The sequence below is a fragment of the Magnolia sinica genome, chromosome 3, assembly GCF_029962835.1.
Source record: "Magnolia sinica isolate HGM2019 chromosome 3, MsV1, whole genome shotgun sequence".
NCBI lineage: Eukaryota > Viridiplantae > Streptophyta > Magnoliopsida > Magnoliales > Magnoliaceae > Magnolia > Magnolia sinica.
In genome coordinates, this window is record NC_080575.1 from 129,254,927 (window position 1) to 129,282,645 (window position 27,719).

General features: G+C 41.9%; 2 protein-coding genes across 2 annotated transcripts in view; one reads left to right on the plus strand and one right to left on the minus strand.

Annotated features, from left to right (window-relative positions):
• Positions 1–522: 522 nt before the first annotated feature.
• On the plus strand, positions 523–15,800 carry LOC131241300 (COP1-interactive protein 1). Its single transcript, XM_058240088.1, is given in 5 exon segments — positions 523–848; positions 1,060–1,134; positions 5,728–5,917; positions 7,105–9,776; positions 9,778–15,800. Coding segments are annotated over 3 exon segments (8,676 nt in total). The 5' UTR covers positions 523–848; positions 1,060–1,134; positions 5,728–5,832; the 3' UTR covers positions 15,697–15,800.
• Positions 15,801–17,001: 1,201 nt separating this feature from the next.
• Positions 17,002–27,719, minus strand: part of LOC131241299 (mitochondrial adenine nucleotide transporter ADNT1-like) — a 30,732-nt gene continuing 20,014 nt past the window's right edge. Inside the window, exons 6-8 of the mRNA XM_058240087.1 lie at positions 19,095–19,208; positions 18,063–18,407; positions 17,002–17,439 (exon numbers count right to left, since the gene is read on the minus strand). Coding sequence (XP_058096070.1) covers positions 17,356–17,439; positions 18,063–18,407; positions 19,095–19,208 — 543 coding nt within the window. The 3' untranslated portion in view covers positions 17,002–17,355. The remainder of the gene's footprint in view (positions 17,440–18,062; positions 18,408–19,094; positions 19,209–27,719) is intronic.

Sequence of the window (27,719 nt, forward strand, 5' to 3'; positions counted from 1 at the left end):
GATGGCTGCTTGTCTTTTGGCACGCCAGGTCAATTCCGGGATTAAATCTTCCAATCCATTTCAATCCATCGAACCAAACACGTCCCAGGCAAATTTGATCGGATTAAGGTGGATTGGATGGGATTTAAAGGCAATGATGGTGATGTCAGTGGATTGTCTTAAGATCCATGGGATTGCTATATCCCGGTATCATAATCCGGTGTCTGTTTGGCACGCCTGGCCAATCCCCGGATCTATCTTCCAATCCCATCCAACCTACCCGGCCAAACAGGCCCTAAATCACGGGGATGTCCACCACATGAGCCTTGGCACGTGCACCGTACAAAGAGGTGACTGCGGCAGGGAGAAAAACGTCTTGCCCGATATTTTGCGGAGACAACATGAAAGTGAAAAATTGCGGAAGCATATCGAATCCTCAAGTTCTCCTCCAATGGCATCATAGTAATAATCTAGCAAACAAGCGGCATTTTCGCTACAGAAGGTCCAAAGATTCCATTTCCCAGTCCCAGCTTGGGCAAGCTTGCGCTCCAGAGAAAATTCGCAGCCATAAACGCGCCTGCAGTTGCTTTTATGCCCTAATCCAAACGAAAAACACACGTTTCTTCTTCCGTTTTTTTAGATCCTTCCATTAAAAAACCCTTCTCTCTGGCTGTCTGTCTGTCTGTCTGTCTCTCTCTGTCTCTCTCATTGAATTCCTTCCGTTTTTCTACTTCGTTTTGGATTTCATGGAAGAAGCTCTTTTTTGAAACAATCAGATGAAACTCTTCCAAGAAAATCGAGATTCAAAGCAGGTTTTTCTGTAAATTTTCCTGTTCTTGGGAGTTTGAAGAACAGAAGAGAAGCCTGAGGTGAGTTTTTTCTCCGATCTTTCCACTCTCTATTTTCTATAGAAGACAAGTAGTAGAATTATATGTTCTGTTTCTAGTTTTGAATCTGATTTTTCTTGGAAGCGAAATTCTCATCTACTACTTCTTCTTCTTTTCGTTTTTTTTTTTTTGTTTTTCCTTTCTTTTTCTTAATTTTAATTTTAATTTCTTTTTTTTTTTTTTTTTTTTAAAGACAGCTCATATTCATCTGGGATTTTGAAGCTTTCTTGCTTCATTAGGTGGTGCCAGATAAGAAATGGTTGCGCAGGTGCGTTATTTAGCTAAAATTGGATAGCTGCCATCATTTTTCTTTCTGTAGGATGCGAGTGGCATTTATGGTTTTAATATACGATTCCGCACGTGCGGGGCCATTGCTTGGGTGATCCGAAAGGATGATTTCGTGGGCCCCGCCTTGGAAAGAGATCTGATAGTAAAAAAATTCCAGACTGGAAGAACGTAGCCCTTCTACCAGTGCCCTGAAAAACAGCAGTGGTCGACAATCAACTGAAAGTAGTATGGTGATCGGAGGGACAGGACCTTCCGATCAACGTGATTTTCAGGGAGTCTCCCATCCATGGCAGGGTCCGTCCGATCAACGTTTCGGATCTTAGAACCATGGGCCTCATATGAGTTGAATCTTGCAGGATGGGCAATTGTAGGTTTGCTGATGAGCACTACCCTCCTGTTTATTTATTTATTTAAAACTCTTCCGCATGTTTTCATTTTCAACTGACTTCATATTCATTATTAAGTCTGAGGGGAGTTAAGCATAAGCCCATTAACCATTCATGTGAAAGTTAGAATTTCTTCATCTGAATAAATTTAAAAGCCTTTAACACGAATGCATGTTTATAGGGTGTTAAGTATAGACTTGTTACCCTGCTTCAATGCACGCATTGAGCACCAAGAGTGGTTGCAAGTATTATCTCCCACCTAGAGCTGTCAAGCGATGCAACCAAACGGCCACACAAGCTGCTTGGTCAAGGATCTGACCAATCCAATCATTCATATTGTCTTGATTGATAATATGGACCAAATTAATGGTTTGTAATAACTTTGATGAGATCAACGGTCAGTTTGCAGTTTGGGGCCCATGGGATCAATCTTATGGTCTTCAAGTTCATAGGTGTTTACTTATTTAATTAGTCTTTAGGGTGAGAATGAATCATGAGTTCTTTAATAAATTTCTCTTTTATATTTTTTCACTTTCTTAGTGGGCCACTTTTGGGACACCAAATTATGTTCAAATGATATCTAATTGGTTCTGTTTGATAGCCTATTAAGCTGCCTTTCAAGTGAGCCTAAAATTATCCCATCCAAATGCTATTGGAATGAGTCATGGCTGAATTACAGAAGGCCCATCGGGTTGTGCATTTTGGTCTTTTTGCTGGTTAGGGTTTCTTTGTTTTAAGCCTATATAAGGTTCTGTTTTGGGTGTAAAGTAGTGTGATACATTGGACCAGTGTTTTAAATAGCGGTAGCGTGTTGCGTAGCGTTCAACCCTCCGTAGCGTGTAGCGAAATAGTGTAACGTGTAACGTAAGCTGCGCAATACTTCTATTTTTTTTAATTATTTTTAAAAAGAAAAATATGATAAATATTAAATAGTAAGAAAAAAGCAAAATATATAAATGTCACGTTCTTCAAAATAAAAATCTCAAATATAGTAGTTCCCACATGGACCACACAATAAAAAACAATGCACACATATGCACACAGCACACCAGAGTGGGCTCACCATAGAAAATAATGCAAATCCACCCCTTCACGCACCTCAGTGGGCTCACACCATAGAAAACAATGCACATCCACACATACGCACACCACAGTGGACCCCACGCAAGCCATAACATAGAAAACAATGCAAATCCACCCCTTCACGCACCTCAGTGGGCCCCACGTGGGCCATATCATAGAAAACAATGCAAATCCAACCCTTCACGCACCTCAGTGGGCTCCACGTGGGCCATACCACAGAAAAAATTCTATATTTAAAGAGATATTGAAAAAGAAATGAAAAAAATTATAAAGGACAAAAAAATGTACAGTAACTGGCATTTTAAAAGGAAAAAAATAAGAAAAAACTCAAAATGGCAAGTTATTTTCATTGTACATCGAAAAAAATTCAAAAAAAAAGAAAGCGTGCGTACCTATTTTTGTCTCAAGATGAGATTGAACTAATGAAATATGCAAAAGTTGAAGCTCCACAGTCGATCGCAATTGGAATAGGGGAAATCCGATTTCTCCGTTTTTTCTTCTCCATTGTTGATGAAACTGCACCAAATGGAGCTCCTTGTAGTCTCCAGCAATCGGCCAAAGAAGCCCCTTCAAAGGGCCTTTCGATCGCGAGATTGAAGAGGGGGGAGAGGAAGTAGCGTCGGTTTGGGGCTTGCTGTCGAATACGTTGTTCGATAAGGCCTAAGGGTTTTTTTTTTTTTTTCAAAAAAAAAAAAAAAAACTTAACTTCCTGTGGTGTGAGTTCGCCACTATTTACAGCAGTGAAAAAAAATAATTTACAACAAGTAGCCCGCGCTACCTGTGCTACACGCTACGCGTCTGTAGCGTACGCTATGACCCCTGTAGTGTGCGCTACAGGGGGTTTACATTATTGGATGCGCTACATAGCGATTTTGCAGTGCTACGCTATGTAGCGTACGCTACCGCTACGCTACCAACGCTACTCAAAACATTGCATTGGACATAGAAAGTCCTTAAGAGGGTTCTTTTTTTCTTTTTTTTTTTGGGTGATCCCCTTAAAGAGTTTTTGCTTCGGTAGAGGATTGTTGGGTTCTTTCCCACAATCTTGTTTTCCTTCCTTTGATCATTTGCATCCCTATTCGGGGTTGCAGGTTCGGTTCAGATAGTGGTGTACTTGTACTAGACCCCAGCGAAGGGACCAAATTTGGAACTGTTGGGTTTGGATATGGGTACATGAGGTACTGGGTACAAATCTGATTGGATTTGGGTATCCCATTAGATTTGATTAGGTTTAGTTTCAAGCATGACTTGGGATTCAAATGGGGTTTGGACTTGGTGGGTTTAAAATATGGCCATGTTAATTCAGGTTAGGATCTAAATTTGGATCTTGATTCGAATTCAGATCGATACCAAAAACAGTCTATTGTAAGGTTCGCAAATGAATGATAAAACTTTTTTAAAAAAAAATTCATAGATTTGGGCACCCAACTCGATCAATTTCTAGTCAGATCCAAAATGTTGACTTAAATATGACTCGATTATCAATCAAATTTGGACTTGGGTCTTCAGTTATTTGCAGATCTGAGTATCCATCAACAGTCCTCCTCCCACCATTACAAGACAGGTTGGCAGGAATATAGCAAGCATTTCAAAATGCGAATTTTTAAATGCCCTTTTGAACTGCATGTTAAGATTGCGGTGGCAATGGGCCGGGTGGCTGACCTGATAGGGCAAGGGCTTGGGCCCCTAAACAAATGGTTTAAAGACTGCCTTTAAACCATTAGCCTTCAGGAATGGCCTGGTCCAACTCACTAGTCCTGTCCAATCTCCAAGTGAGCTATCTTACAAAAATCACTTTACAGTGGGTTTGCTTTTCGCTTCTTGTTGTTTGAAGAAACCCTCCACTTCAATTGGTCTCTTTTCACGAAAAGTAGACATGAGATTACAAATCAAGTGTTTCACTAAGATTTCGAATAGCTGTCTTGAATTCAAGTTGATTATGTTTCGCTTCTTCCTCGGACAAAGACGATCAAAGAATTCCCAATCAAGGTCCTTGCGGATCGGATATGGTGAGACGAGCCATTTATCATTATGATAGGTGTCAAGTGCAAGTGCAGTGATGTATGCAGCTGAGGCATCCTAACAGACAGGGAGATTTGAACCTTGTTCCTACATGACCCGATCAATTCGATCAGGCAATCGCCATCTATTTTCATTGTTCAACTGTATGACAACATGAAAAAACCAAAAGCTCTGCCCTCCCTCTCTATCTATCCAAGGGATGGAAGGCCAGAGGCCTTTGGTGTATGCATGTTTGTTATTATAATCACATTACAGGTATTTTATAATTTATTTATTTTCAATTTAGAAAATACCCCAACAATTGTTACTAGTGATTTGGCACATCTCAACAGGCAGGCCATAACCCAAAGTCCCACTAATCAGACATTCCTGACTGTCCAACTGGAGGAGTGAAAACAGCCTGATTTTTATGGCAGAGGATCTAAACAGTGTGGCCACCTATTGAAAGCTTGGATCTCACAGCCATGTGCCATATTGGCATGTATGCTTGCATCTGGATGAGTTAGGCTCTGCATGCCCGGGCTTAGTAAACCTCTTCAGATGTGAGTGTCATTATGTCAATTTTCTAGGTCCCTATGCCTGACACATCGAGTCCATGTCTAAGTAATACATGTTTGGTTGGTTTTGGAAATATAAGAGCATCTTGGTCATGTTAGTAAAATTTCTTTTATGTTCCTGTGTTCTTCGTGTGTCATAACCTCATTTTCTGATTAGCATTGGTTCCTTTAACTCGCCTATGTGAACCTAATGAATCTTTTCTGTTTGCATGATAATAGTACAATCAAGATTTATCAATGTTGGTTTGGACAATTTTAGAGCATTTTCTTGTGTTTAGTGAGATTCGACGACCGATGTGTGTTTTCTTCATGTCTCGTGACCTTATTTCGATTTTTATGATGTTAACAAAGTGGAGTTACAGACATACAGAACTCGTTCATATAAAATGGCAATAAAAACTTGCAAGCTTGGTTAAGGTTTTGTTTACTTTTCAGACTGAAGGTGAATGCAAGTTATTTGTTTAGTAATTGACCAAAACATAATAATAATAATAATAATAACATAAAACATGATTTCTGTTTCAGATCTTCATGCATTTGAGCTTGAGAGGATTTTCATTCATGGAGATGGCTTCATTTCAGGGTGATGCATGTTAAGGAAGGTTTACAATAAAAGCAGAAACATCAGAGATGAAGAAACACAGATTAAGCGGTTTGCTTTCGTCTTTCTTTGGGAGACATGAGAACTCTGAATGGCTTGAAGAGGACAAGAAAGGTGACTTTCCCCCTACATAAATGTTGTAACGATCTTAGTACCTTAAGTCCTGATGAAGATGTCTGTTTTTGTCTTCTATTTGCAAACTGACTGTGAAGTTTTTGTTTTCTTTGAAAGATTGCACAAATGAAAATCGCATGTCTTGCTCTTGTTGTTGGAAAGATAGTCACTTGTATTTAGTTGGGTTTTAGTCCTTGTTCTGAATGATTGTCCAGACAACAAAAACAACCGAGAAATTCAAAATTTGAACATGGTGTGCGCATGGATTTACAGCTGAATCAACCCTTATGATTTTTTTTTTTTAAAATCTAAATCATCCACGTTTCATGTTAAGAAGCTTTTGTCCATATGCCTTTCTTAATATTACTAAGAAAAGGCACTGAAGGAAGAGATCTATAGGAGTAAAATTAGTCTGACTCATTGCAGTTTTCTGTATTATGTGTTCTATGTTTGTTTCCTTCTGAAGGTCTGGCCTTGATAGAGTGAAATGGCATAACATGATTCATGTAGCCAACCCCAATTAATTGGGACAAGGCTTAGATGACGACGACGATCATGATGTATGTTTCCTTCTATTCTTTTATTTGGTGTGCTCTTGGGACTAGACTGTGTTTTTCCCAATATTTCTTAAATGTTGGTGACTGGTGAACAATCCATGTAGACTCGAGATCTGTGTATGCCAATCCAGATTCCAGACTGTCTGAACTCATGGGCCACATTTAAATGTAGCATAGTTAAATCACAGAGATCAAACACTATGATCCTACACCCAACTGATGACCTTAAAATGGACAGGAAAATGGTCAGTGATCGATTCAGTGGCCAATATGAGATTGGTAAAGATGGTTGATCAGTGTGATTTTTGGGCATTGCGCTGTCCACAATGCAGCCGAAGACTTGGACAGTTCGGATTGACAATTGATATACTTATAGGAGACATCTGTAGAGGATGGGTCAGCACCATCTGGGAATTGCGGAAAATGCACACAATAGTCCAGATCACAGTTTAGATAACTTACCCATAATATTGTCTGATAGAAAGATTTAAGGTTGCAGTATACTGGTGTTGTTGCAAAAGCTGCTAGTTTTATTCTTGCACCTTCCATCTTGGTGATGTGCAAGCAGCAGTTAAATAGTTACTCTTCCAAATAATAATAATAATAAGTAAAAGGCTCTTGTTATTGCAGATATTGAGAAGAATGTAGAGAAGATACTAAAGCTGATCACTGAAGAAAAGGACAGAGACTCTGTTGGGAATTCAACTGAAGGGTCTGAATTGGCAACACTTGTTGAGGATTTCTACCAACGCTACAAATCACTGTATGAACACTATGATCATCTGACAGGTGAGCTAAGGCAAAACGTTCATCACAGAGAAAAAAAGGATAGCAGTTCTTCCTCTAGCTCAGACTCAGACTCAGAGCATTCATCTAATGAGAAAACAGCTAAGAGCAGAGAAGGCAAAGCTGGCAAACAGAAGATTTCTGCGTCGGAGTATCAAGCTCTGCAGGAGCAGCTTGGGAGTTTAACAGAGACCTGTAAGGTCTTGCAGGTCGAGAATGGAGGACTGAAGCAAGAAATGGGTGAGAGATTAAGAACTATTAATGAAGAAAAAGATGCTCTTGAGTTGGTAAAGTTGGAGGCTTTTAGCAAGATAGAGAGTGCAGAGAAAAACATAGATGAACTTAAAAATGAAGCTGGATGGTTGAAAGATGAGAATTCGAAATTGCAAGTAGAGAATGGAGGTTTGAAGCTTGAAATGGAAACCGCAGTGCTACAAGTAGCTGATCTCAACCAGAGATTGGCAGCTGCAAATGAAGAAAAGGTTGCTTTGAGCTTGGAAAATTCAATGGCTTTGAACAAGATACAGCAGTTGGCATCAGAAAATTTGGAGGTCTTGAACAGGATACGGCAGGCAGAGAAAATCATTGAAGAGTCTGGTTCTGAAATGGGGCTGCTGAAAGACAAGATTTCGGAATTTCAGGCTGGGAACGGCAGTCTGAAGCTGGAGCTGGAAGCTGCAATTCGGGAAGTGATGGATCTGAAGCAGAGATTGTCAACTACAAATGATGATAAGAATGCCTTATCCATGGAAAACCTTGCTCTTTTGGGCAAGGTAGAACAGGCAGAGAAAGCCATTGAGGAATTCAAAATCGAAGCTGAACGGTTAAAAGGTTTGAAACATGATCTGGAAGTTGTAAATCAGCAAGTGGCTGATCTGAACCAGACACTGCAAGCTACAGAGGAAGAGAAGGCTACTCTGTCTTCAGAAAATTTGGCGCTTTTGAACAGGATACAGAAGGCAGAGAATCATATAAGTGAATCAGAAAATGAGAGCAAACGGTTGATGGAGCAGAATTCCATTCTGCAGTCAAATCAAAGTGACCTGCAAGATCAGTTTCTAGATCTGGAGAGAAGATGGGAAGAGAGAGGAGACCAGGTTTCCACTCTTCTGAAGAAACTAGAAGATGCTGAGAATGAAGCATCGGGTGTGGTCAAGGGTTTCACGTTACAGGTAAATGATCTGAAACTGGAGCTGGACCTGTTTCGTACTCAGAAAAGTGAACTGGAAGAGCAGGTCCAAAGGAAAAACAGTGAAGCTTCAGAAAACCAGGTTCAGTTGGAAGCTTTGAGCTGCGAATTAACAAACAGGATTTCAGATCTGCAGATGACACTGAAAGAGAAAGAAGATAGTTTGAACGGGTTAGAGGTGAATTATAAAAAACTTGAAGATCAGTTCCGGGAGTCATCCAAGAAGCTTCAGATTGCAGAAAAGAAGATTGAAGAAATAACAGAAGAGAATGGCCTGACAAAATCACATGTCAATGATCTGCAACTAGAGCTGGATTTGTTATGTGCCCAGAAAAGAGAACTGGAAGAGCAGATTGAAAGGAAAAACAGTGAAGCTTCAGAAAACCAGATTCAGATGGAAAATTTGAGGAGCGAATATACAAACAAGATTTCGGATCTGCAGATATTACTGAAAGAGAGAGAAGATAGTTTGAACGGGTTAGATGTGAATTGTAAAAAACTCCAAGATCAGTTTGGGGAGTCCTTTGAGAAGCTTCAGATTGCAGAAAAGAAGTTTGAAGAAATAACAGAAGCGAGCGAGCAGACAAAATCACAGGTAAACGATCTGCAACGAGAGCTGGACTTGCTACATACCCAGAGAAGTGAACTGGAAGAGCAGATCAAAAGGAAAGACGATGAAGCTTCAGGAAACAGGATTCAGATGGAAAGTTTGAGCCGTGAATGGGGAAGTAAGAGTTCGGATATGCAGGTAATGCTCAAAGAGAAAGAAGATGGTTTTAATGAGTTACATACAAGTTATAAACAACTCGATGAACAGTTCAGGGAGTTGGCCGAGAAGCTTCAAATTGCAGACATGAAAATCGAAGAAATGGCAGAAGAGAAAGAACTGATCAAATTACAAGGAAATGATCTGCAACTGGAGCTTGATTTGGTGTGCACCCAAAAAATCGAATTGGAAGAGCAGATTGAAAGGAAAACTAATGAAGTTTCTGAGCTAAATGGCAAGATTTTGGATCTGGAGAGAGTGCTGAAAGAGAACGAAGATAGTTTCAACAAGTTAAATGTGAATTACAAGCAACTTGACGATCAGTTCCGGGAGTCTCGTGAGAAGCTTCTGATTACAGAAAAGAAGATTGAGGAAATGGCAGAAGAGAGCCGGATGACCTTCGAATCTAAAGATGAGATGATTCGGAAGTTGGAAACAGTCAGCCAAGAGCACAAGAAGGAGATTGAAGCTGCAGGAGAAGAAATCAGTAGATTGAGAATGGAAATAAATAAATTGGAGGAGAATCGGAAAGAACTCCGAGAAAAGCTTGACCTTGCAGAGGCGTGAAAAGATGGAAATGGCTGGAGTGAAGGAGGAATTGGTCCGATCAAAAGATGAGAAGCTTCAGATTGCAGAAAAGAAGATTGAAGAAATAACAGAAGCGAGTGAGCAGACTAAATCACAGGTACACAATCTGCAACAAGAATTGGACTTGCTACGTACCCAGAAAAGCGAACTGGAAGAGCAGATGGAAAGGAAAGACAGTGAAGCTTCAGGAAACAGGATTCAGATGGAAAGTTTGAGCCGTGAATGGGGAAGTAAGAGTTCGGATATGCAGGTAATGCTCAAAGAGAAAGAAGATGGTTTTAATGAGTTACATACAAGTTATAAACAACTCGATGAACAGTTCAGGGAGTTGGCCGAGAAGCTTCAAATTGCAGACATGAAAATCGAAGAAATGGCAGAAGAGAAAGAACTGATCAAATTACAAGGAAATGATCTGCAACTGGAGCTTGATTTGGTGTGCACCCAAAAAATCGAATTGGAAGAGCAGATTGAAAGGAAAACTAATGAAGTTTCTGAGCTAAATGGCAAGATTTTGGATCTGGAGAGAGTGCTGAAAGAGAACGAAGATAGTTTCAACAAGTTAAATGTGAATTACAAGCAACTTGACGATCAGTTCCGGGAGTCTTGTGAGAAGCTTCTGATTACAGAAAAGAAGATTGAAGAAATGGCAGAAGAGAGCCGGATGACCTTCGAATCTAAAGATGAGATGATTCGGAAGTTGGAAACAGTCAGCCAAGAGCACAAGAAGGAGATTGAAGCTGCAGGAGAAGAAATCAGTAGGTTGAGAATGGAAATAAATAAATTGGAGGAGAATCGAAAAGAACTCCGAGAAAAGCTTGACCTTGCAGAAGCTGAAAAGATGGAAATGGCTGCAGTGAAGGAGGAATTGGTCCGATCAAAAGATGAGAAGCTTCAGATTGCAGAAAAGAAGATTGAAGAAATAACAGAAGTGAGTGAGCAGACTAAATCACAGGTACACAATCTGCAACAAGAATTGGACTTGCTACGTACCCATAAAAGCGAGCTGGAAGAGCAGATGGAAAGGAAAGACAGTGAAGCTTCAGGAAACAGGATTCAGATGGAAACTTTGAGCCGTGAATGGGGAAGTAAGACTTCGGATATGCAGGTAATGCTCAAAGAGAAAGAAGATGGTTTGAATGAGTTACATGCAAGTTATAAACAACTTGGTGAGCAGTTCAGGGAGTTGGCCGAGAAGCTTCAGATTGCAGACAAGAAAATTGAAGAAATGGAAGAAGAGAAAGAACTGATCAAAGTACAAGGAAATGCTGTGCATCTGGAGCTTGATTTGGTGAGCACGCAAAAAAGTGAATTGGAAGAGCAGATTGAAAGGAAAGCTAATGAAGTTTCTGAGCTAAATGGCAAGATTTTGGATCTGGAAAGAGTGCTGGAAGAGAGAGAAGATAGTTTCAACAAGTTAAATGTGAATTACAAGCAACTTGACGATCAGTTCCGGGAGTCTCGTGAGAAGCTTCTGATTACAGAAAAGAAGATTGAGGAAATGGCAGAAGAGAGCCGGATGACCTTCGAATCTAAAGATGAGATGATTCGGAAGTTGGAAACAGTCAGCCAAGAGCACAAGAAGGAGATTGAAGCTGCAGGAGAAGAAATCAGTAGATTGAGAATGGAAATAAATAAATTGGAGGAGAATCGAAAAGAACTCCGAGAAAAGCTTGACCTTGCAGAAGCTGAAAAGATGGAAATGGCTGCAGTGAAGGAGGAATTGGTCCGATCAAAAGATGAGAAGCTTCAGATTGCAGAAAAGAAGATTGAAGAAATAACAGAAGCGAGTGAGCAGACTAAATCACAGGTACACAATCTGCAACAAGAATTGGACTTGCTACGTACCCAGAAAAGCGAACTGGAAGAGCAGATGGAAAGGAAAGACAGTGAAGCTTCAGGAAACAGGATTCAGATGGAAACTTTGAGCCGTGAATGGGGAAGTAAGACTTCGGATATGCAGGTAATGCTCAAAGAGAAAGAAGATGGTTTGAATGAGTTACATGCAAGTTATAAACAACTTGGTGAGCAGTTCAGGGAGTTGGCCGAGAAGCTTCAGATTGCAGACAAGAAAATTGAAGAAATGGTAGAAGAGAAAGAACTGATCAAAGTACAAGGAAATGCTGTGCATCTGGAGCTTGATTTGGTGAGCACGCAAAAAAGTGAATTGGAAGAGCAGATTGAAAGGAAAGCTAATGAAGTTTCTGAGCTAAATGGCAAGATTTTGGATCTGGAAAGAGTGCTGGAAGAGAGAGAAGATAGTTTCAACAAGTTAAATGTGAATTACAAGCAACTTGACGATCAGTTCCGGGAGTCTCGTGAGAAGCTTCTGATTACAGAAAAGAAGATTGAGGAAATGGCAGAAGAGAGCCGGATGACCTTCGAATCTAAAGATGAGATGATTCGGAAGTTGGAAACAGTCAGCCAAGAGCACAAGAAGGAGATTGAAGCTGCAGGAGAAGAAATCAGTAGATTGAGAATGGAAATAAATAAATTGGAGGAGAATCGGAAAGAACTCCGAGAAAAGCTTGACCTTGCAGAGGCGGAAAAGATGGAAATGGCTGGAGTGAAGGAGGAATTGGTCCGATCAAAAGATGAGAAGCTTCAGATTGCAGAAAAGAAGATTGAAGAAATAACAGAAGCGAGTGAGCAGACTAAATCACAGGTACACAATCTGCAACAAGAATTGGACTTGCTACGTACCCAGAAAAGCGAACTGGAAGAGCAGATGGAAAGGAAAGACAGTGAAGCTTCAGGAAACAGGATTCAGATGGAAACTTTGAGCCGTGAATGGGGAAGTAAGACTTCGGATATGCAGGTAATGCTCAAAGAGAAAGAAGATGGTTTGAATGAGTTACATGCAAGTTATAAACAACTTGGTGAGCAGTTCAGGGAGTTGGCCGAGAAGCTTCAGATTGCAGACAAGAAAATTGAAGAAATGGTAGAAGAGAAAGAACTGATCAAAGTACAAGGAAATGCTGTGCATCTGGAGCTTGATTTGGTGAGCACGCAAAAAAGTGAATTGGAAGAGCAGATTGAAAGGAAAGCTAATGAAGTTTCTGAGCTAAATGGCAAGATTTTGGATCTGGAAAGAGTGCTGGAAGAGAGAGAAGATAGTTTCAACAAGTTAAATGTGAATTACAAGCAACTTGACGATCAGTTCCGGGAGTCTCGTGAGAAGCTTCTGATTACAGAAAAGAAGATTGAGGAAATGGCAGAAGAGAGCCGGATGACCTTCGAATCTAAAGATGAGATGATTCGGAAGTTGGAAACAGTCAGCCAAGAGCACAAGAAGGAGATTGAAGCTGCAGGAGAAGAAATCAGTAGATTGAGAATGGAAATAAATAAATTGGAGGAGAATCGGAAAGAACTCCGAGAAAAGCTTGACCTTGCAGAGGCGGAAAAGATGGAAATGGCTGGAGTGAAGGAGGAATTGGTCCGATCAAAAGATGAGAAGCTTCAGATTGCAGAAAAGAAGATTGAAGAAATAACAGAAGCGAGTGAGCAGACTAAATCACAGGTACACAATCTGCAACAAGAATTGGACTTGCTACGTACCCAGAAAAGCGAACTGGAAGAGCAGATGGAAAGGAAAGACAGTGAAGCTTCAGGAAACAGGATTCAGATGGAAACTTTGAGCCGTGAATGGGGAAGTAAGACTTCGGATATGCAGGTAATGCTCAAAGAGAAAGAAGATGGTTTGAATGAGTTACATGCAAGTTATAAACAACTTGGTGAGCAGTTCAGGGAGTTGGCCGAGAAGCTTCAGATTGCAGACAAGAAAATTGAAGAAATGGTAGAAGAGAAAGAACTGATGAAATTACAAGGAAATGCTGTGCAACTGGAGCTTGATTTGGTGAGCACCCAAAAAAGTGAATTGGAAGAGCAGATTGAAAGGAAAGCTAATGAAGTTTCTGAGCTAAATGGCAAGATTTTGGATCTGGAGAGAGTTCTGGAAGAGAGAGAAGATAGTTTCAGCAAGTTAAATGTGAATTACAAGCAACTTGACGATCAGTTCCGGGAGTCTCGTGAGAAGCTTCTGATTACAGAAAAGAAGATTGAGGAAATGGCAGAAGAGAGCCGGATGACCTTCGAATCTAAAGATGAGATGATTCGGAAGTTGGAAACAGTCAGCCAAGAGCACAAGAAGGAGATTGAAGCTATGGGAGAAGAAATCAGTAGGTTGAGAATGGAAATAAATAAACTGGAGGAGAATCGGAAAGAACTCCGAGAAAAGCTTGACCTTGCAGAAGCTGAAAAGATGGAAATGGCTGGAGTGAAGGAGGAATTGGTCCGATCAAAAGATGAGAAGCTTCAGATTGCAGAAAAGAAGATTGAAGAAATAACAGAAGTGGGCAAGCAGATAAAATCACAGGTACACGATCTGCAACAAGAATTGGACTTGCTACGTACCCAGAAAAGCGAACTGGAAGAGCAGATGGAAAGGAAAGACAGTGAAGCTTCAGGAAACAGGATTCAGATGGAAACTTTGAGCCGTGAATGGGGAAGTAAGACTTCGGATATGCAGGTAATGCTCAAAGAGAAAGAAGATGGCTTGAATGAGTTACATGCAAGTTATAAACAACTTGGTGAGCAGTTCAGGGAGTTGGCCGAGAAGCTTCAGATTGCAGACAAGAAAATTGAAGAAATGGTAGAAGAGAAAGAACTGATGAAATTACAAGGAAATGCTTTGCAACTGGAGCTTGATTTGGTGTGCACCCAAAAAAGTGAATTGGAAGAGCAGATTGAAAGAAAAGCTAAGGAAGTTTCTGAGCTAAATGGCAAGATTTTGGATCTGGAGAGAGTGCTGGAAGAGAGAGAAGATAGTTTCAACAAGTTAAATGTGAATTACAAGCAACTTGATGATCAGTTCCGGGAGTCTTGTGAGAAGCTTCTGATTACAGAAAAGAAGATTGAGGAAATGGCAGAAGAGAGCCGGATGACCTTCGAATCTAAAGACGAGATGATTCGGAAGTTGGAAACAGTCAGTGAAGAGCACAAGAAGGAGATTGAAGCTGCGGGAGAAGAAATCAGTAGGTTCAGAATGGAAATAAGTAAATTGGAGGAGAATTGGAAAGAACTCCGAGAAAAGCTTGACCTTGCAGAAGCTGAAAAGATGGAAATGGCTGGAGTGAAGGAGGAATTGGTCCGATCAAAAGACGAGAAGATCCGAATGCTGCAGAAAATAGAAGGAGAGCAGAAAGAAGAGACCGACAGAATCGAAGTTCAGCTCCGCCTAGCGAGCCGGAAGCTTCAAATCACAGAGACTGAATTCAAGGAGAAGGAAGAAAATTATCAGAGGATGCAAAAGAAGCTACAAGAAGAACACAAACTACTTGAAGAACACATACTGAAGTCAGACAAAAAGACAAGTGTATTAGAAAAGGAGCTGATGCACATTAAAGAAGTGGCGAAATCCGCGATGGAAGCGCTGAGCATTGGACTCTGCGAGCTGGAAATTAAAGTCCAAAAAATTGTGGAAAATCACGGGTACGTCAAAACCCGATTGTCAGATTGGTCGCAAGAGCTTCAAGTTGCAAAGGTGTGGGCTGCGGCCATGATTAATGAGAAGCAAGTACTAAAGAAGGAGAAGCATGATTTATTGGGGAGGCTGAAGGATACGGGGGAACTGATATTGGCGTTGAAAGAGAAGGTCAGAATCTTAGAAGTAAAGGCCGGCGAGAAGGAGAGAGAAAAGGAGAGAGTGGTAGGTAAGATGGTTGAATTGGAGAAGAGAGTGCAGGAGAAGGAAGAGGAGATGTTGGATAGGAAGGAGGAGAAAAGGGAAGCCATAAGGCAGCTCTGCTTGTGGATTGAATACCACCGTGAAAACTACAATCAACTCCGGGAATCGCTCTTGATGGTGCTTAAAAGGAACCGGCAGCGGCAGCCATGATTCTCTTTTTTTTCTTTCTTCTTTTCTTTTTTTTTTTTCTGGTCATTTTGTGTGTCCTGCATCCTTGATTCTGGATTGTCAGTAAATGGTCTTATATTTGTTCATTTTATTTTATTTATTGTATGAGACAGTTGGGCTTGTTGGTGAGATATCATTGATTTTTTTTTTTTTGGGGTAAAACAGTAGCGTCTGTTGGTAGATAATCGTGATTCGCAATAACAACAATCCACCTAACGGTGGTTGAGGATTTACATGATTCTCAATCGATGATGAGTCAGATGCTCATGTGGTTAAGTGACTGAGATTGTTGATTTGATGGGCCTCACAGTGGATGGATCATGACCCCAAAACTTAGCCCCCAGTACCAAAACTTGGATTTATAGTGACCATTGAGAAGAGAAATACTCAATTGAAAAGATGCTTTAGGTTGGATTGCTAGGATCCTTATGGCTCATCAAATCATGGGCCCTGCCTTTTCAAATTGAAAAATGGGGATACAGTGTATATCTTTCATATTTGTGGATCACATAATTCCTCCAGGAATGATCAACGGCCAATTTTAGTTCTTCAATACATGCTAACCTCCCCGCTAGTCTGCAGATGGTGCGTGAAACTGTTCAGCCAACTCCACTGGAGAATTAAAATATGCGGACAATATAACACCATTATGGCACTCTTTCCAGGTTAGGATTAAAGGGTCACCGTGACGTGGTTGCAAGCTAAATACATAAATGTGAGGGATGTCTTGAGATGAGGGAGAACTCTCTTTTCAATCATGAAAATAAAGTAAAGGTTAGTTTCCATCGTTGCTGAGATCCAGAAATTGGAATAAATAGTCATCACCCACCAAAGTGTTGTGGGCCTCGGAATGAGTTAAATGAGAGAATAGAAAGTGATAAAAGGAGGTTTCCTCATGGTTGGTTGCGATCATCAGGTGTAGGATCTGCTCCCATCAAATTAGTTTCTTGCCAGAGGGGAGGACCAACCAGCAAAGCTTGCCACTGTGGGGCCCTTGCATATTGCTGACTGAATTGCACGAGGACAGGCCTCTCACCCATACACCATAAAAATCATCATCATCATCATGATAGCCTGGTCTAGTTATATCGGACCAGCTTCTGGAATCCAATTTTGATAATCATCCATGGCCGTATCCTCAGTAAATAAGTGAACAGGCTTTCAAATCCATTTTCACCACCTAAATCTAAGTCCTTTGCAACAGTGCAAAATTCCTGATTTCTTTTGTTTCTCTGCTATTTTTTCATATCACAATGCATCAAAAGAGGCCTTGACAATTCCAACGGGTAAAGGAAATGACATATATCTAATTCACTTCCCATGTAACCCAGCAAATGAAGAGAAAGTAATTAACATATAACACAAGCAATCTAAATAACAGGCTAATGGCCATTATAAGACATGAAGAAGGAATTTAAGAAAACTACGAAAATTCTCGTCTATTGCCTTGTGTCTTATTCAGTTAGGCGAATACCAATAGGAGGAGAAGAGGGGTATTCAGTTGTAGAGAGAAGGAGAGAATGCATGGAATATCAACATGGGCTTACAGGGTTTTTCATCCTCTGATTTCTTCACCTACCTTGATCTTTCTATCCTTTCGCCTACAAAAATCACACGGAATTCCCTTTCTTCCCTTTTGCTTCAATCTGATATTCTCATCTCCACTCCAAGGACATCCTTCACCAGTTCATATGTCACAAATGCAATTGCAATGGATGGCACCACCTGAATAAACAACAAGCATAATACATCATTAAGCACCCAAAGGAATCAACAAAAATGTCTTGACAAACTAAAAGGCAATTATTTCTCTGGAATTTCATCTTGACTATAAGTGAAATTAAGGTTCATGGGATAACAGTTTGTATGGTAGTTCATCGTCTTAGCTGGAGACAAGGATATGATGATGACGGGAATGACAGTGATTGAAGCGCATTGTGTTCTTTCTTTTCTTTTCTTTTCTTTTCTGTTCCTTCTTCTTCTTCTTCTTCTTCTTCTTTTAAAAAAAAATCCCTTTAGTATTCAGTGACTCTAATATGAGATTCAGATTTCAGGCTGTCCATCGAGCTGCACTGTTGATTGGCCAAAGCCCAACACAAATACGGCAATCACAACCATCTGATCAGAGGCCTTCTACCCATTCAAACGTTGGATTTCGGTTGACAGCAACCGAACACTTCCAATTCTTTGAATCCTCCAATCGATGGTTAAGATTATCTGATCCTATGTAGTGTAGATTCATCAGTAGCCAGAAGAAAGGGTGGAAAAAAGAAAAGAGGAGAAAAACGATATTTAATTCTTCTGTTATGTGGGAAGGTAGAAATCTAAGATGGGTGACGTTGACTTACCTTCACAGAATTGGGGACCAAACCCTTGTACAGTGCTCCAAAACCTTCATGTCTGACTGTTTTTCTGAATGCATCAACCATGCCAGAATACTCAAGTGGTGCTTTGCTCCTACCATCACCGGTCACTATAGAGGAAGCATCTTTCCAGCCAACCATCTGCATTCTTCTGCGAATGACATCAAGGGGGTATGCAACAGTCTGGCCAATAGTTCCAGCAGCAGCTCCACATGCAAGCCTTGTCATCACCCCTAACTCATTGTCTTCAACCAGTCCAAATGGTTTCAATTTGAGTAACCAGTCCTTCAGAGATTCGTAGACAGCAAAATTGAGGCCCACATAAGGAACCTGCAAATATCAGACACCATTCAAGTTCGTTGAAGTGGAATATCATGTAGAGAGTTATTCCAGTATGCACATGAGATATAGACACCACAAGTAATAACAGGGCTGCAAGATGAGAAAAGTGGTAGCTGGTTCATTTTGTCAAGTTCAGGGTTCCAGTTCAACATTTTCTGAAGTGTGGTGAATCAAATATGGAAATCAATGGTATTTTTGTCATTTTACCTGAACATCCAAAGTTTCCTGTCTTTTATAAAGTCAAAGTTCAGGAACAGTAGAGAAACTGTATACAGACATTGTACTTGTTGAAAAGGACTAGTTACGGATGGGATTCAAAACATGTGACAATGAGGTCAATAAAATAGAATTGGTCCCTAATCTGCTGGAAAGTAAATGAACTGAAACTAAGAAATATAAGGAGTCACTAGCTAAGGCTGGAAAAAGGGCTATGCTAAGCATCGTAACACCAGAATTCCATCATCAATACTCAACTGTTAGCCAGCCCTCCAGCAACCATGTAGCCTCGATAAGAGTTATTACAAAAATAAAAAATAAAACTCTGACAGAGCATTACCTTGTGTTTCCTATGGGATAATTAGAACTTACAATGTTTAAGAGAAAATTTAATAGATTATGATGTGAAAGCGTAAACTATGAGAATTTTGCCAATGGGTTGGGGAAGGCACCACTCACCACTCCGATGACAGATGGAAGCCATCCTTTGTACAGTGCCCTAGGGCCTTCTTGTCGAAAAACAGTTGATAGTGCATGAAACATCCCTCTATACTGGTACGGAGACTTCTCTGTCTGCACAAAGCAAAAGAAAAATGTAAGGGCCTGTTTGGCAGACACCTAAAACGTGGTCCGCAGAAATGAGCTACTCTCCCAGCAAATTATCTGAAAGCAGCATGTTTTGTAGCAACATTACATAAATGTACTAAAGCTTAAATAAGCCTTAAATTTGGTTGAGATTAAAATGGCAAGGGGCTGCTTCTTCTTCTTCTTCTTCTTCTTCTTCTTATTATTTTTTTTAAGAAAAACAAATTGAAACTTGACTCCCTTTATCCTGGTGAGAATAACCTAATGAATGGGTTGGATGGCATATAAACATTACAGTGGATCCAAGAAGGCTTCAATGTGCGCAAAAATCCCACTGTTTCTGGGGTGTGGCACACCTGAATTTTGGATTTGCCTGATCTTCATTCCCACGTCCTAACATGTGATAGTGAACACATCAAGGTGGGCCCCAAGTAACCATTTTTACATGCCTCCACATAATACTTTTAGTAGGAAATCTACAACTGTGAAAGCTTGAAAATGTGCATTCTTCTTGGATGGGTTTTGATAGGGTATGCATCCCCGTAGCACATTACCCTACAGTGGATGGTTTCCACCTCCAGTTACAACTTACATGATGATCTGAACCATTCACATTCTAGATTCTATGCTAAACGAACCATTGTATGAAACATTTGCACCTTTCAATTTTTTATTTTTATTTTTAAATAAACAAAATCATATGAAACATTTGCTCAAAATCATTTTAGAATTTCTTATTTTCTTTATGACTATGAATCCCAGAGTTTTAAATCGTTAGAGAGGACGCCGACGCCGACGACGAAGACGATGTAGCTCTCTTTCCATGCTTCGTTTAGCTATGGCTCTAAGCGGTATGAATATAGGCGAAGATAAAGGCAAGGGAACTGTGGGAGAGATGACCGATGGTAGCGGTGAAATCGACTGGAAGGTAGCAAAGGCAAGGAACAGGAACAGAAAACCGGTGGGGGATGGTTGACGTAAATAAGCTTCGTTTCCGACCCTTTACGTGAAAGGTTACCCTCATAGCTGGTTTTCCCTCAATCTGGAGAGGATTTTTGGCCGTGCGGGAGCTGTTATGGATGTAGTTATGCCTAGGGATAAGGACATTGGTGCGTATTGCGGATTCGCTTTAGTTATAGCGAGGCGGAACTGGCCAGGGCGGTGGCCATGTTGCATGGAGTCAGCTATGACGGTAAAAAGATGCTGGTTCAAAGGGCGTGTTATGGTCCTGAATCCCTGACCGCTTCGTATTACCAGAAGCACTCCACCCTTAGTGCGTCCAAACCGATGGAGCAACAGCCCGCATTTCCAGTCATGACCACCCGGCCTGTATCTCGTTCCAAGGGTTGTTCTTTTAGAGATGCCTTGCTCTAAGATCCAAAGGGCACTGTTTTGCCCTCTCAGGAGTCGGAAGGGTCCAGGAAGGATCAGTTCAATCCAGATTGTGATGATAGTGCCGATGATCAGTCAGATAACTCTGTTGTTGTAGAGCAGGAGATTTTTGAGAAGAATCGAGCTAAGTTGGCTACGTCAGTGGTGATCATAACAGAAGCGGGTGCGTCGATTTCGGGAGTGAAGGAATGGATTCAACAACGCACTGGGTTCCAACTTGGCATCTCTGACTTCAAGCCACTGGGTCACGATGTCTTATGGGTGAGAGTGTGTCCAGGCCTCAACCCCAACATCTTAACAATGGCGGACCAATTGCATGCAGATGGCCCGATTAGAAAAATCATGCCATGGGAGGAATTTTCAATATTCGGCAAAGAAAACATATGGATCCTCATTTGGGATATTCCTCCAGAATGCTAATACGACGAGTTCCTCATCAAAGCGGCATCTCGAGGAGGCTTTCTTCTCGAAATCGACCCTAAGACTCGACTCGGGACGAAACTCGGCGTCATTAGGGCACAGGTGAGAAGAAAGAAAGGTTCTCCCCTCCCGTCTCATGTACGTGTGAAGATCAATAATCATATCAACCTGCTCCCGATCTAGAAGGGTTCCCCTCAGTCGACGCAGCCTAGATGGGGAGACATGTGGAGGGCCAAGTAATTGGTGAGTTAGCCATTGTTGCACATGCAGGAAGCAAGGTGGGAAGAAGGTGCTCAATCCGCGTTCTCCAGCGGACTACCGAATCAAAGGGGTGTCAGATCTCCTGCAGCGAGAGTACATGAAGACAGCGTTCGGCCTTTTCAAATGACGCGTGGCAGTCTCTCCCCTACGTCAGGGTCTTGTGTGGCAGACGAAATCCAGGGAGCCAGTGCGAAGATATCTGTTGCCTTCAATAACTCGACACGTGTCCCGGAGTTTGAGCGTCCTTCTCGGGAAGAGGGTCTCATCTCTCATCAAGCAGCAATGGCGCAGACACGTGGCCTCTTATTTTCGTCGGCCGAGTAATATTAATTACGATGAGGCCGTTCTTATGAGATCATGACGTGTGTCGTCTGAGCGCCTGATCAATGGTAGTAGGGCTATCCACATGGAGGAGTGGACGTCATCCCCTAGGCTAACGTCTCTCATTGACATCGGGTCGGTCGAAGCAGGCCTGTTCTCATCTCGTTTTCACCTCTCCCCAAGCAAATGGGGAACTCTGAAGGTATCCGAACCCGTTTCTATCAACCCCAACCCCAGCCCTTTTTCCGTGTCGCACCCGAATATAAGACCCAACAAACCCGGTAGACCGCAACATTCTAACCACACCCTATCATTCTATCTCGTCCCACCTTCCCATAACCCCACTCTTTCCGTCCAGGGCGACGATATCTCCCAAGAGGACATGACAGAAAATCTAATATTTGAGTCTCGTTCTGCTTCATCTATCCCTTCATCTCCTCTCAACTCCGCATCCAAAGACTAGGCTGATCTAGGTCCCCCTTACGCTGTTCCGAGAGGAGACGTCTACGGATGTCATCGTCTTAGAACCTCTTCAGATGTGCTCAGAAATTCCCCATTAGCGTCAGGGAGACAACTCCATGGTTTTCTCGGAGGGCAAAAGTAGAGACGAAATTTATAAGGAAATTCGCGACAAAAAATGGATCAGAGACGCAGTGGGGAATGTGGGCCGATCGCTGGGCCTCTCCTTCGGCAATAGGGAAGAAGACTATACTGGTCTCTTCCAATACATTGAGACCAGGGGTAGGCCATTACCTTCTCCGAAGACCCCCGTCAAACAAGTTCCTCGATCCACTAGTAACAGAGAGCTTCTCCGGCTTCAATCCTCTCCGACTATTGCTTCCACGTCTACGGCTAGACGCGGAAGGAAGGGAACGTAAGGGGAGGATTGAAGCCGGAGAAGCTTAGTGCCCCAATGATAGTTCTCTCATGGAACGTAAGGGGAGTGGGGTCCAAGTAGAAGCGGAGCCTGATCAAAGGATCTATCAGGAGAAAGGACCCAGATGTTATCTGCTTACAAGAAACTAAAGTTCTGTTGTTCTCAAAGAAACTTCTGGATACGATATGGGGAGCTCAGGATGCAAATTTCGTTTCTCTAGACGCTTCTGGATCCTCAGGAGGTATCCTCATTGCTTGGAAATCCTCCAAGTGGGATTTATAGTTCTCGCTATCAGGGGTCTTCTCTAAAGCAGTCATTCTCCAAGATAAGTATTCTTCTTTCCGATGCATTGTCATTTCTGTTTATGGCCCTAATGAAGACTCTTAAAGGTCCAATTTCTGGGATGAGCTGACTGCCATTAGACAGTCCTATTCAGGGCCTTGCTGTTATGTGGGTGATTTCAACGTGGTCCGCTTTCCTCAGGAGCACTCTCGAAGAAGGAGATCAAATCTCGCCATGCAATCGCTCTCCGACTGGATTCAAGCCCAGGAGCTAGTTGATCTCTCCCTCTCTGAGCCAAATTCACTTGGTCCAACAGCCGTAAATCCCAGATTCAATCGAGATTAGATAGGTTCCTCTTATCTACGGACTGGATTGAGGAGTTCCCGTCTTCGGCTCAAATTGCTCTGCCTAGAATGACTTCTGATCAGTCGTATCCTCCTCTCGGTTATTGAAGATGATTGGGGCCCCAAACCATTCAAATTCAACCTTGCCTGGCTCAATATCGACAGTTTTAATCAGAAAGTAGTGGAGTGGTGGTCCTCCTTCCCGTCTGATGGTTTCGCTGGTCACGGGCTCATGTGCAAGCTTCGTCTGCTAAAGGAAAGAATGGAAGAAAGATGAGCTTCGTTAGAGATAGAGCGAACCTAAGGCTTTATTCGCAGAGCTCCAACAGATTGATTCCGGATTAGAAGGTAATGTCCTCCCTCTGGAGGTGTTATCCAGACGCATCCAGATTATTCAATCCATTTCCTCCAGAACGCTGGAAGACGAATTATCTTGGAAGGTTAAATCGAGAGCTAAGTGGATCTTTGAGGGCGACAAGAATACTAAGTATTTCCACACCCTTGCTAATATGAGAGCTCGGGCTAAAGTTATTCACAGCATTTCAGTGGACGGTAGACAGGTTGATGATAGAGATGAGATATCGGAAGCAGCGGTGCTCCATTTTAGATCCCTTCTCTCTTCTGAAGGCTGGTCCAGGTCTCGGTTGGATGAGAACCAGTTCCTCTCGCTCCTAAGTTCGGGAGAAGATCGGCTGGAGGTTCCTTTCTCAGTAGAGGAGATTAAAGCGGCCATTGATGCAATGGGTGGAGATAAGTCCCCTGGACCTGATGGGTTCCCTATGAGCTTCTATCACTCGTTCTGGGATACTGTACGCCCTGACGTCATGAACTTCCTTAACGAATTCCATGCCAGGCGAAAGCTAACTAAGGGTATCAGAGCTTCTTTCATCGCTCTTATCCCCAAAGTCCCTGGGGCAAATTCTTTCTCCGATTTTAGGCCCATCAGTCTCATTGGCAGCCTGTATAAAATCCTGGCAAAAATCCTATCCTTAAGGCTTGCTTCTGTGATGGAAAAGTTGATATCCAAATATCAAAATGCCTTTATTAAAGGAAGACAGATCGTCGACAGAACGCTGATAGCGAATGAAATTCTCCACTCCTGTCATAGGGCTGGGATCAAATCTGTCTTTTGCAAGCTCGACATTGAGAAGGCTTACGACCATGTGGACTGGGAGTTCCTTCATTACATGCTTCTTCGTATGGGTTTTGGTGAGAAATGGAGGACGTGGATGAAGGCATGCGTTGAATCTCCTCTCTTTTTGGTCCTTCTAAACGAAGCCCTGAAAGGTTTTTTCCCCAGCTCGAGGGGCTTACGACAGGGTGACCCTCTTTCCCCTCTTCTATTCCTTATGATTGCTAAGGCCCTCTCCCAGATGCTGCTTAAGGGCCAAAGCGCTAGGCTGTTCAAAGGCATCTCGATGCCAGGGGTAGATACGCCGATATCTCATATTCAATTCGCGGACGATACGTTGATAACCTGCGAAGCGGATTTTAAAGCCATCGTAAATTTGCATACGACTTTTAGATGTTTCGAGGTTGTGTCTGGGCTGTGCATCCACATGGCCAAATCTAAAGTCTTTAGGATCAATGTTTCCAACCTGGACCTAAATTATTTTGCCCAAATTTTGGGTTGCTCCACTGCCCCTTTCCCGACATTCTTCGTGGGCCTGCCGCTTGCCATCGGTACTCCCCCGATATCTATGTGGGACAAGGTGGTCGAGAAATTCCAAAAGACGCTGGCCAGATGGAAATGTAGGTACTTGTCTTGGGGGGGGGGGGCTCACACTTATAAAAGTTGCATTGTCGAATATCCCCATATATTTCATGTCCCTCTTTCTCTGTCTGTCAGTTGTTTTGCGCCGGATCGACAAGCTAAGGAGAGTTTTCTTGTGGAGCGGCAAGGAAAACCAGAAGAAATTTCATCTCCTGGATTGGCAGGAGGTTTGCAGCCATTTCCAAGATGGAGGCGCCAGCGTAAAAAATCTGAAGGTGATGAATAAGGCCCTCCTGGGCAAGTGGACCTGGAGACTCGGATCGGAGCCGGAAGCTCTGTGGAATATTGTCATCAAAGGGAAATATGGGTCGTCCCCGGGAGGTTGGTGGACAAGGGATTCTTCAGCCTACAGAGCTTCTCGCATATGGAAAGGAATCCTTCATTTCAAAAATCCGGTAATGGAGAACATTGTTTTTCATTTGGGGAACGGGTTGGCGATTCGGTTTTGGGAGGACCACTGGATAGGGGAAAGGTGTTTGAGGGACAGCTTACCTTCGATTTATCGCCTCGCAATCAAGAAATACAGGCTTGTTGACAGCTTCTTCTCTCAATCGGAGTCTGGTGTAGTTTGGGACATCAGCTGCCGTAGACATCTTCACGACTGGGAGATTGCTCATTTTGTTGAGCTCCCGCATTGCTTATTTAGGGTTAGCTCGTCCCAGTCCGAACCGGATAAAATTTTCTAGACCAAAGAAAAATCCTCCCAGTTCTCGGTGAAGTCGCTCTACACTACTCTTCTCCCCTCCTCTCACCCTGCCTCGTTGGCTTCCCCGTTCATCTGGAAATATCCCATTCCCCCAAAATATATTTGCTTTGATTGGCTCGCCTCTAGGAATCGGATCCTCACCTTAGACAACCTCATGAAGAAAGGTATGCAGCTCGCCAACATCTGCCTATGTTGCATGGGTTGTGATGAATCTGTCGATCACCTTCTCGTGCACTGCCCGTTCATCTCTCAGATCCAACAGTACTTTCTTTCAAGCTTCAGCGTCCTTGGTGGCGTGCCAGCTACTGCATCCTCTTTTCTTGCTTACTGGCACGGTTTCAAGTTGGGTAAAATCAGATCCAAGGTTTGGAAAATGGCAATCATGGCTATCTGGTGGGCGGTCTGGAAGGAGAGAAACGATAGATGTTTCTACAACGTGCAAGCTTCGGCTCAAACAATGGGATCGAGAGCAAAAAAACTTCTTATAGAATGGGCTTCTAATGTGCCTCTTCTTAGAGATTTTAATTTTCTCATTTTAGGCTTGTAGTGTTTTCTTTCTGTGTGGTTTTGGCTCTGCTATCTCAGCAGGCCCCTTTGTTCCCTTCCTCCGTTTTTAATATATTCCCGTTGCTTTAATAAATTTTTTATAAAAAAAAAAGAAAAAAAGATGAACATGAAGCATTGAAAAGTTATTTTTACTGGTTCCTATTCAAATTCAAGATTCAAAACATTTTCTCAATGGATGATTGTGTATGAAAGTGAATATGAAGCACTGAAAAGTAATTTAGTGGTTCACATTCAAATCCAAGATTCAAAGGTAGGATTATCAATGAAGTATGATTATAAGAGCATAGCTTCTATATGGTAGTAGTGAGAACATGAAGAGTTCCAATTGATCTTGGATGTGCAATACAGGGGTTGGTAACCAGCCACTGTAGGTATTGTTGCTATGGAGGCACTGGACCCTATCAAAACATTTGCTCAATGGATGATTGTGTACGAAGACAAATACGAAGCATTGAAAACTAATTTTAGTGGCTCGTATTCAAATGCAAGATTCAAAGATAAGGATCATATATGAATCATGATGATAAGAGCATGGCTTATAGATGTTAATAGTGAGGTCATGAATTGTTCCAATTGATCTTGGATGCAATCCATGGGTTGGTAATCAGCCACTGTAGGTACTGTGCTATGGGGCTCCATACCCTATCAAAACTCTTCTTCAGATTATGTTGCATTCACAGTAACAGTAAAGAATAGTTTGAAAACTGAAGATGTGTGGGCTAATCCGTATGATTTATGTTGAATCAAAACCGTTAAAATATTTTATCACCTAATTTCCACTGTAAATACCAAGAGTCATCCTGATCCAAAATTTAGGTCAGACACACTAGAAGGAGGAATGTATAATCACACCTCAAAACAACTATACATTCATGTGGGTGTAGTGTACATAAGTGTTCTAATATACTATATTTTGGTGTATCCCTTCATTCTAGTGGTTCTTACTTGATGACTAGTTTGGATGGTATAGATTGATTAGAATAGAGGTCTGATTAATGATTTGAACCATCCATCATGTGAGCCCTACCTTTGAATGCCAATCCCTTTCAAAAGCTCCATCGATCCAATGGCCATTACCATCAGATCAATGCCTAAGAGAATGGATGAGCCATATTTATTATATCAGAGAGGTCCAACTGGTGATCTAGGCTACCCATCATGTAGGGCCCACTTTCAATTAACAATCCCTCTTGAAAGTCTCTTTAATCTAGATTTAAATAGGGACCAATCAATTATGATTAGAATAGAGGTCCAGTTAGTGATCTAGACCACCCATCACGCAAGCCTCACCTATGATTGCCGATCCCTTCCAAAAGTCATTTTGATCTGTAGCCATCAGATCAATGCCTAGGAAAATGGATGTGTTATATTTATACCGGAGAGGTTTAGTTAATGATCCGAGCAGCCCATCATGTAAGGCCCACCTTTCATCAACAATCCATCTTAAGAGTCACTTTGATTGTATGCTCCTAGCCTTCCACTCAAATGGCTTGAAAAAGGGACAATTCATATTGATAAGAATAGAGATCCGATTAGTGCTTTGAATTGTCCATCA